Source organism: Panicum virgatum, chromosome 5N (assembly GCF_016808335.1).
Source record: "Panicum virgatum strain AP13 chromosome 5N, P.virgatum_v5, whole genome shotgun sequence".
Taxonomy (NCBI): Eukaryota; Viridiplantae; Streptophyta; class Magnoliopsida; order Poales; family Poaceae; genus Panicum; species Panicum virgatum.
This window is the reverse complement of record NC_053149.1, coordinates 5523946-5534926: the sequence shown is the minus strand read 5'-3', so window position 1 is coordinate 5534926 and position 10981 is coordinate 5523946. Positions and strand designations below refer to the sequence as shown.

Sequence of the window (10981 nt, the reverse complement as noted above, 5' to 3'; positions counted from 1 at the left end):
CCTTGTATGACCTCATTCACTCTGTATTCAAACTCCAGACATCTAATATCTTGTACCACTGGATTACCAAAACCCTCTTTACGCCATTCACCTAACACTGGGAAGCGCTCATCGTCCTCATCGTCCGATGAGTCCCCACATTGCTCTATTATTTGTGCATCCTGGTCTTCTTTCTCCATGTCCTCCACAATTCCAGGTATCCGCTCGCCTTCATCTGCTAAACCTTGTGGTTCTGGTTCTGGTTCTGGTTCTGGAGCTTGCATGTTCTCTTCTTTTTTATCCTCTTCTATCTCTTCATTGCAGTCAGATGTTGTGTGTGTTGACCCTTCACCTAAATCAGCGGTCTTCTGGTGAATCTGAATTACCATTGCGAGAGGCTACCCACTTTCAAGAGCTGCGTGCATGTAATGTTGCCATTCTTCCGTACTACTTATATGCGTCAACTCCCAAAAATCCCCATTAGCTTCCCAGAAAGTCAAGGTATGAACCGTAAGCAAATGTATCTTTGGATTCACATTGAACATCTTGTGAAGACATTTCCGTATGGACTCAAAACTCCTCTCTAGGGGTTTATCTAGACTGCACTGTCTTCTTTCCAATGCTGATAGATTTACTCCATAGGAATTATGAGTAATTCTATAGAAGTCACCGTAATGAACTTGAAATGCCACTTTGCTCGACATATCTGGCCATGCAAAGACTTCATTTTAATTAATCTAATATCTATAAATATACTATGCCTTCAATTATAACCACTAATCCGAACCCTAAGTGCTTACAATAATAAAAAATACTAATCATAAAATTAAACATACAAAAAAAATCTGAAATGACAAAATTGAGAAATATTGGTTACCTGCGGTTCGGATCTAAAATCCTGCAGGGCTTCGCCGGTTTTTTTACCTCTCTCACCCCTCCTCTCTCCCTCTCCCCTCTCTGGATCTCGTGGGCAGAAAATGAGGGCGCAGAGGAAAGGGGTGGAGTTTTATATTTGAGGAGGGAGCCTGCCGCCCCACCAGTTGGCGGCAGGGGGCCTGCCGCCCGGCAGGGGGGCGGCAGGCTCTCTCCAAAGACCTCTGCGCAAAATAAATTTATTTTTATTTACATATAGGTCCCTACCGCCTCCCTGCCGGGCGGTAGGCCCCCTGCCGCCCCCCTGCCGGGCGGTAGGGGTATAGAACTGTAAAACCTGAAACCAAAAATATATTTCTGTAATTTTTTTAAAGAATACAAAAATAAAAAAAAAACGCATGTCGCGGCGAGGGTGTCCACGATAAGACTGGCAAGAGAGGCTTGGGGATCGATCTAGGGTTTGAGCGCCGCCACCGCCGCCCGCCTCTCTCTTGGAAACAACCTCTGTCTCCTCATCGTCCACTTGTTCCACGCTGACGATGGGAGATGGAAACTCTCCCCCAGCTGCCTCCCGCTCCACCTCCAGTGAAGAAGATTACGGATCATGGACATGGAAGCAGAAGTTTGAGGATCTCATTACCTGCGATCCCAGCCGTAATATCATGCCAAAGCATCCTGAATCTGCTTCCTATTTCAAGGAAAAGCTTGAGGTACATGGATCAATTAATTTGTTTCTTCAATTCCCTGAAAGAAGACTAAACATCGGCTACTGATTTTTATGCGGTCGGTGGATGTTCTTCCATTCACTTGCTTTCTACTAGTACTCCTGACGCATGTATGTATCTCTTATTGTAGGAATTATTCGGAAAGTACCTACGTACGGTATCCCCTAAACTGCACCCTGTATTTCAGAAGGATAGCGTCACAAAGTTCTTTCACGTGTCCAATGTCTGGTCGCACTTCATGGGTCTCCGAGAGTTCCTGTACCCGGAGATTCTCAGTACCATTGCCTCCTACAACGCCCTGCGATGTGCTAGGATGGCACTGAAGGGCGGCGCTCCATTTCGCGGCCGCCGTGCAGACCCCAACGGCCGCCACCGCTACGGCTTCACGCCCCTCCACGTGGCCGCCGAGAACTTCAGCGTGGACATGGTCAAGCTCCTCTTCCGGCACGGCGCATCGGCAAACATCCGCACCAAGGGTGAGAACGTCGTGGAGGGCCTCCTGCCTCTTCATGTCGCCGTTGAGAATGCCAGCATGCACAAGTACCTGGAGGACCATTGGGCTGAAGGGGACCATATTGTCAACCTTATCTTCCTCCTCTGTCTGCCTGAGATGGTTTGTTCATATCTACTGCCAGAGCAATTAATTTATTTGATATACTAGCCCCAATCAGTTCCTCTTTGCTGCACCCATCCACCCATGCATCCAACAATATAACCTGCAGCTTTCTAGTTTAATTTATTTTTTCCCATGTTATTGCCACTCGCAGAAGATGTTCTTGGACACTACTAGATTAATTGCCAAACAAACAGACGGCCTTGTCGATGAGGTATGGAATTACATTCGTACGGAGAAGATTGTTGAGGCTGCAATTTTGCTGCTGGCAGCTCAGAAGCAGCTCCGTGGCTGCCTTAACAAGAGCTCCAGCCAGGTCTCTCTGAATGGGTTTGATATTGTTAAAAGCAACATTGATGAAGCTCTCGACACCCTACATCTTGAGGTGTTAGCTATGGTTCAGGAAGGAAAAAATGGCAAGGTGCTTAAGAAGCTGAAAGACAAGAAGGAAGCCATTCTTACAGCACGTGCTCTAGTCGGTACTGTCCATAAAACTCGTGAAGCTGCTGCCCTTCTTACAGAACGTGAGGTTTCTTTGAATGGTTTTGATATTGTTAAAAGCCGCATTGATGAAGCTCTTGACTCCCTACATCATGAGGGGTTAGCTATGGTTAAAGAGGGGAAAAATGGCAAGGCACTTCAGATGCTGCAAAACAAGAAGGAAGCCCTTCTGACAGCACATGCACTAGTTGGTATTATTCAGAAAGCTGGTGAAGCTCTTGAGGGGTACATTCGGACCTACCCAGAGGTACTGGCTAAATGATTTCCCCTCTGTTTTATAATACTTAAGGGTTTTTCTTATTTCTGTGTTCTTCAAATGTTCTGTAGTATTTATTTTCGTGATTATGATCTTCCAGTGAATGAGTACAGAGCTTTCGAAGTCTGCGGTGGGTGCGGGTCACTTTTTTTGTGATATGGAAACAGTTCGTCTCATTTTTTTTTTCTATTCTTCTAATAGATTAGTTTATAAAATATTTGTTTGGTTTGTTACCTTGTAATAACTGTTTTGGTTTATATGATCCATCTTTTAGGTTTTGTTTGGCCAACCATGCGCGAATGAACTAATACAATACAACTTACCTCGTAATTAGAGTTTGAGGTTCAATTTTGCACAATAGAAAATGTGGAGAATATAGCAATGGAAGTGCAAAGGAATACGTGTAATTGAGGACACATGAATTGAAAATATACAATAGTAGATTTTCACTTGAGCAATAGAAAACCCTAAAATATTTTATTAAGAAACAAGAAACTTGAGGATCAATTTGGAACTAGAGGTACTTAAGTGGTACATAGGAATCTTTCCTTGTGGTTCAAATAGACCCCATGGCTACTGTATAATTTGAGTGTTTTTTTTTGTGGTGGGTGGGTATTTGCTATAAAAAGTTAGAATGTAAATCATAGCAAAGTAATTAATCATTTCAGGGTTAGGGCCATTGAAAGTTGGTTAAGAACATCTTTCACTCTTTGCATATGTATAATGAGCTCTCTTGAAAAGTCTTTCCCTTTTGTCTTTACTTGGCTCTTTTTAAAGGTCCTGCCATACTTTGACAAGAGTATCACAATGAAACATGGTGGTTGAAAGAAAGTTTGACCTCAACATTGGAGGTATACAAATATCATTCAGCTGCCAATGGGTTCCTCGGTCATGCCACCAATCTGGACTGAAACCACATGTATAAAGATAATATTTAGTTCTAATTTCGTTCTTGAACAGTATTGTGTCATTGATGTTTTAATAGTTTTGTCCCTTCTCCTTTCCTGATTCAGTGCTTGATAAGCATCTGCTGCTGTATAAACTTTTGGTGATCTTTTTGTGTGGATTCTCTGGGAGGAGAATAGGGTTAGCTAGTTTTCACGGCTGTTTTGATTCCTACATGTCTACCTGGTTTGCCTACAAGTATTTGTGTGATTGATTCAGGTCGAGAGAATTAGTTGGGCAAGTTGGCTGTTTGATTATTTAGCCAAATTGGATGTTATTTATGAAGTCTCAAGTAGGTCCTTTTGTGTTGGCCTAGTTTGCGGTAAGCAAGGACTGCAAACTGCAAAGAAAACGAAATTTGTAAGAGTAGAGTACCAAGATAGGTCATGATGCTAAACAGCTAAAGCTTCCAGCACCATTAGGTGCGCTGCTGTATACCAGAGCATGATGTGCTGCCACCACCAAATCATGTATCGTTGTTGTTGGGAATGCTGTTGATGTTTATGAGAGAATGGGATGGTTGGGTCAGGTTTGCCTAATTTTCCATCAGCTCTTTTTTATTCCATTTTCTTGTTTCTTTTTTTATGTCACATATGTTATAAAGCGGGGCTTTTTTGGTAGCTAGAAACAGAGAGCTTGCACTCTTTCCATGCATAATTACATTTAATGCAGCCGTGCCGTAGGCAGTAGTAGTGGATGCCATGTTGAACACTGTTATGCAGGACTTTTGACTAGCCATTGAGTTGTTAGCATGCCAGATTAATTTGACTTACTGACTTGATAACCTTGGCTGCTTAGTATTTGTATAAATTTATTTAATGCTTAGAACACCACTGTTGACTTTCAGCTGTACTACTGCTTGTCTTCAGAGATTTTCTTATTCAAGGTTATGTGGTTTGCAATCACCACCACAATTCAACTGAAGATGTCTGAATAAACATCTGAAGATTTCCTTGAACATCTTTTAATTATTTGTTTCAACAAACATTTTGGTGAAATGTAGGTGTCCCATAAGGAGATTGTTGAGCATGTTTCATCGATTCTAACAAGTAGTGGCATCGTTTGTTCTGGAAAAGGCATTGACACTGGAAATCTAGAATGGTTTGGCATCACTCGGGATCACTTGTATTCATTCATATATTTTATGAACACCTGATGTGGTGATTTTTCTTTTCTAATTCTTACCTTGTTGTCTTGAAGCTACCAATATGGGGCAATGCCGATTGATAGGTCAAGGTCAGAGAGCGGTATGCTACTTTTGTTTGATATTATTTCCTATTAAAATTAGAAAGGAATATTAGTTATGCAATATTGTTATGTTTCCACCCATTGCAAAGTTGTCGGATTTGGTGGATGCACCTCTTTTCAACTTTGTAGTACGAAAAGGGTGCAACCAGACCTTCGCTGGATACCAGCCTCCAAACTATGCTTCCCATTTCATAAGTTGATTCCTAACCAATTTCATTGCTGAAGTAGGGGACTGTGAGAAAACTAATGAAGCTGACAAGTCATCTTCTCTGGAAGACGAAGTAAGGGTAAGGAGATATTTAAAGAAATTTAATTGTGGATGATATCACCTTTTTCCATGTCAATTGCGAATGGTTCAGTTCATGGACAGTTGCTATGTGATTTTTTTCCCAAAATTGTAATACTTTAGTTGCTGGAGGATAAAAGGCATTCAGTTTGTTTCAAATATAAATTTATTCTGGGAAAATTTATAAGCCCACGTGTAGTGGTGATTATGTTCTGCAATGTTCTAGTTCCACAAGTAGTCCTATGTTTTTTTTTCCCATTGTTACCATTACATCTTGAAGCTTAGTTATCCGTTAAGTCTAATTTGTATTGATGATTAAAGTAATGTCAGTCCATCAAAGAAATGTTTAATACATAACCTCCAATTGGCGCCTTGTTGGTTAAACAGCAGCATGAATACTCATCGCATCTCCCAACTGTCAGCGTTTCTATTATATTTGATGCATTTTGATACTAATTGATTCATCTATACAGATTCTGATAAAGCATCCGCCGAAAGGATTGGCCATAAAAGAAGTGAGAAATATGTTCTTCCCATACTGGAAAGCGGTGCTGTCTCGTGGGTCACTGTCGCGTGGGTCCATGGTGAAGATAATTCCAGCCTGTCAACCAAGCAGGAAAGATTTGCTAAGTGCTGAAGCAAGCAAGAAGGGGACAAAGAAATCGATGGGAAATCTTGGCTCGATGGTACGGCCCCAATCAGCTAGCAACTATGAATCCAGAAGGATGCTTTGTGCTGTTGCTTCCATGTCCATGAAGGTGTTGTTTAAGCGCACTTGAGAAATATGTGGCGGTACGCTGGTTGAAGTACTTGTCAGGATACTTCTTGAATCTCGTTTTGTTACAGTTCCCAATACATGCTCAAAGTTGTTTTAATCTTTGTGCAGGTCTGAGAAATAGAGGTGAAACGTTGAGCTGACATGAGAATGATCATATCGTGCTGTGCTAGAAGCGAAGCTATGTTAATGTTTTTTTTTTGTTCTGACTTTTTAATTTTGAACCTTGTCGGCTGTGTTCTTAGAATGCAAGATCTAATCGAATATTATATATATGTATTGTATGTACCGGGCTACTGAGGACATGGTAAATTCTCTTGCTGACTTAATTAGATGAATATATTTTTCTGCCTTTTGGTCCGTATGAAAGGAAAACGAAATTCGCTCTGTTCGGCTGGCTGTTACTAGTAGCTAGTATTGATTTGTTGTACGAGAAAAAGTACTGCTAGTTGGTTGGTGACTGGTGCTGAAAACTATTGACTGACTGGCTGAACATTTTTTTTTTTGAAGAAGTTTGCAGGAGCACTGCGTTGTCATTTAAGAAGAGGATAGCAGTAACAAAGTTTTACAGGATTAATATTACATAAAACAAATCAAACTCCGACTCGAAAACCACATCACTAGACGGGAAAATTAACATAGATAACTAAGGTAACTCTGGCCCTCCACATGCCAATATTCTTGTTTGAGCTTCCGTCTTGATTTCGTGCATTACATCTGCTGGTGATCCTTGTGCTAAAAAATACGTCGATTTCTCTCTTTCCAAATGTTCCACGCACCATACATCATGAACGCCGCTTTGGTTCTTGTCTTCTTAGGTAGCTGTGCTAATTCTTTTTGCCACCAGTCAATGATCTCTGAATACCCTATCGGCATCTGAACCAGCTGTTGTGTCCAAATCTGTATTTTTTGGCAAACTGAAAGTGCAAAGCTGCAGTGTAGGATTAAGTGTGCTGCTGTCTCTTGTTCCTGATTACAGAGCACACAAATTTGGTTACATGGCCACTGGCGAGCAGCCAAATTGTCCGCTGTTAGGATCTTGCATTGTACTAACAACCATGCAAAAAACTTGTGTTTTCCTTCTGCCTCAGATTTCCAAATAGAGTTTGCACTGAAGTTACTGAAAGCTCTTGTGAATTGCACATTGTATGCAGACTTAGCGTTATAATTTCCATCTGCTGTCCATCTCCAATATATTTTATCCGGTTCATTGGTCAGTTGCACTTGCTGTACTAGATCCCAATGTTTCACAAAACTTGCCATTTCCTCTATGGTTTGCATCCTCCACAATCCTCTTGTCCAACTTTGGTTGACCAACTCTTCTCTGACAGTTTTATTTTTGCGCCATGCTAACTTGAAAAGATCAGGAAAAACATCCATAGGCGCTTGGCCTTGCATCCATGAAGATTGCCAGAAGCTTGCTTTGGCCCCATCCCCAATTGTGACCGTAGTGCTTACTCTGAATAGTTGTTTGTCCACTTCATTGACTGGAGGTTCAGTACCAATCCATGGCCTCTCAGGTGAAGTCCATTCATACCAAAGCCATCTTAGTCTCAATGCTCTACTGAACAGATCAAGGTCTAGGATCCCCAATCCTTCAAAGGTTTTTGGTCTCTTTGTTTTACTCCAATTAACTAGGCAATGCCCACCATTTGCATCAGCTGCTCCCTTCCACAGAAAACTTCGTCTGAGTTTGTCTATCTTCTTCAGTGCCCATTTTTGCAATCTGAAAATTGTCAGGTAATAAGTTGGTATTGAGGTTAGCACCGAATTTACTAGCTTGAGCCTTCCTGCTCTGTTTAACAGCTTTCCTTTCCAGCTTTGTAACCTCTTCCCCATTTTATCGATTAATGGCTGAATATCCACTCTTCTGATTTGCTTGACATGCAAAGGCAACCCAAGGTAGGTGCAAGGAAAGTCCTTTATCGGGCATTGAAAAGGCTCAAGTATGTGCTGCAGCTCAAGTCCTTCACATTTCACTAGATAAGCTGCACTCTTGCTTGTATTTGTAGTGAGACCCGAGACAGCAGCAAAGGCATCGAGTATGTTTCTTACCATTTGCACCTCTTCTCTGATTGGATTAAGGAAAATTGCTGCATCATCAGCAAATAGACTGATTCTTAGCTTGGCTTTTCGGTTACAAATCGGTGTCAGCTTCCCTTGTTCAGTTGCTTTATTCAGCATAAGCTGTAATGGCTCCATAGCTAGAATAAACAACATTGGCGACAAAGGGTCACCCTGTCTGACCCCTGTCCTATGCTTGAACCACCTTTGTCACACCCTGAAATTTTTGGATTTCAGGATGTGATTAAAATTAAAAATAAAACAACAATTTTCTCATAATTTTAAAATTTTCGCACCATTTATGTTTCTTCGCAGGGAATTTAGTAAGAATAAATAAAAAATTTGTTGTTTTTCTAAATCTAAATGAGGTTGTTTGTTTGCATTCATGCAGCTTTGCATTGTTTTATTGCTTGTGGTTTGATTTGAATTTGAGTTTGTGGGGTTTAAAATTCAAATCGAATTTGTTGAATCTTTTTGCAAAAAAAGAAAATAGAAAAAAAATTCGGTCCAAACCAGCGGTCCGGCCCGTTTCTCTTTTTCTTTTTTTTCTCCACAACCCGATCCGCGCAGGCCGAGTCCCACTATTTTTCTTGATGCGCAAGCCTAGGATCCCTCTCCACCCCTATATAAACACCCGAGCCCCCCTATCTCCTTCGCCCCTTTTCTTTTGCATCTGCAGCCGCCGCCGGCCCTAGTCCCCTCCATTTTCTCCTCGCCCCCAGACGCCTAGGCAGCAGGGCACTGCCCCCCTGCGCCGGCCCCCACCTGTCCTCTGCCTCTGCATGCAGCCCCCCCGTGCTGCTGCCTCCAGCGCCATCTGCACCTGCCGCCCTGTGCTGTGCCTGCAGGAGCCTGCCGCCTCCCTGCTGTTCCTGCGCTGCTACGTGGCTGCCGCTGTTTCTTCCGGTTTCGATTCCCATCACCACGATTCATCTCTACCTTGGGTGAGCGGTAAAACAGTTTCCCCTCGATCTCACCGTTTTGGATCCGTTTTCGTTCGTTCTTGTTGTGTTAGTTTTGTTTAAACGTAAGCTATCGTTTAGTAGTGTTTTTATATCGTAGATCTTGTTTTAAAATAAATATAGATTTAATTTGATTAATAACTATTTGAAACTAGCCTTTCTAATTAAAAGTAAATTAGAGCTCTATACCGGTTTCCATTAATTAATGTTAATTCGATTAAATATCAACTTAAATGCATCTTTTATATAACTTGTTTAGTTCAAGACCATGTATCATAAAATTTTACACTTAGATGCTCTCACTTATCTTTTATTTGCTAGTTAAATAATTAATTGGTATAAGTTATACATAAACTTTATAAATAAAATTTGATTAAGTGCAACTTCATCTTTCTTATATAAATTCACATGAATTATTTATAATTTGGATATTTCTTTCAAATATCCTTTACATGTATTTTTTTTTCTTAATTAAAATAAATCCAACTTATAGTTTCTTTCTGTTATAATATAAATCTTCCGATAGCTGTTTCTTTTCAACCGTAGCTTCGTTTTCCGCGTTTCTTGCGTTTTCGTAACCGTAGCACCGAGCCCTATCCTTTAGTGTGTTCTTTTAAAGCCTTTCTTTGTTTTGGTGTATTGTTCTTAGATGTATCTTGTTGTTTGCTTTGTATGTTTGCTCGATGATTGTTCCGAGTAGAAGGATCATTGTTCGAAGATTGAAGAATCAAGATTTCCAAGTGAGCAAAAGCTGAAGAGCAGTAAGAGTAGCTTTTCGTTGGAGAAAGGCAAGTGACCCTAACCATACTTCTATCTATGCTTTATTTACAAGAGTACTATGATTTAATTGGAACATGGAGAACCACCCAAGAAAACCGTACAACCACAATATTATATGGCTCTGGTCTTGGCTAAGTAATTTGATGAACTATATGTTGTGTTGGGGTTGTTCCGCTTGGTGGTTATGAGTTTGTGTTGTGGAGCGGGTGAAGGAAGCTGCGTCTTCTGAGGGACCGCACGGCAGGGACCAACACATACATATAGGGATTCTTTGTAAAGGCCTCGTAGCGTCCCTATGCAGTCACACCTCGAAAGTGTGGTATTGTGCCTAGCTAGCACATTGCGTGGTTGGGTTCAAAGTTCTTCGGAACTTTTACGCGAATTGTGGTGAAAGTGTACAACCTCTGCAGAGTTAAAACTAACCGGTTAGCCGTGCTCACGGTCAAGAGCGGCTTGGACCCTCACATGATTAATAAACTTAAAGATGGATTTAAATCACATTCTGGTTATTTCTTGTGGCCTTGCTGAGTACCAACCATAAGTGTACTCACCCTTGCTTACTGCTGCTCAGAAGGAGAAAGTTATGGTGAAGTCTTTTGAAGATGTTGCTGAGTTCTAGGCGTACGCAACCCCCAGTCGATTGCCTGTGAAGTTTGGAGCCTTCGTTTCCAGGATAAGCTGTATAACTCTGATAGTCTTTTATTTATTTTAGTTCTCTTTTTCGTGATACTGTACTGATTATTCACTTATGATGTCTCTATATGTATGAAACTTGATCCTGGCATACATATAGCTATGCATTCGGTTTTGTCCTTAAAACCGGGTGTGACAGAAGTGGTATCAGAGCTGTATCGACTGTAAGACGTAAGCCTAGGTAGCAATGGTCGTTTTCTAAGATTTCTTTTGATATAAACTCCATTCATACTTATTCCTTGACCCCCCCTCCATTGAATATTCTCTCTCCTTAACTGTTT

At 41.2% G+C, this 10981-nt stretch overlaps 1 protein-coding gene across 5 annotated transcripts; it reads left to right on the top strand.

Moving 5' to 3' along the window:
* Positions 1-1264: 1264 nt before the first annotated feature.
* Positions 1265-6565, top strand: LOC120672797. Of its 5 annotated transcripts, XM_039953389.1 has the most exons (9): positions 1265-1562; positions 1708-2190; positions 2345-2714; positions 2796-2938; positions 4896-4993; positions 5093-5139; positions 5366-5427; positions 5900-6218; positions 6313-6565. In XM_039953389.1, exons 1-8 carry the CDS (start codon positions 1392-1394, stop codon positions 6203-6205), a joined length of 1680 nt encoding a protein of 559 aa, XP_039809323.1. In that variant the 5' UTR covers positions 1265-1391; the 3' UTR covers positions 6206-6218; positions 6313-6565. The 5 variants fall into 5 exon arrangements, with proteins under 5 accessions (XP_039809323.1, XP_039809320.1, XP_039809322.1 ...); XM_039953386.1 differs by having other exon boundaries at positions 2345-2938; positions 5900-6232; XM_039953388.1 differs by having other exon boundaries at positions 1266-1562; positions 2345-2938; positions 5369-5427; positions 5900-6232.
* The last annotated feature ends 4416 nt before the right edge of the window (positions 6566-10981 follow it).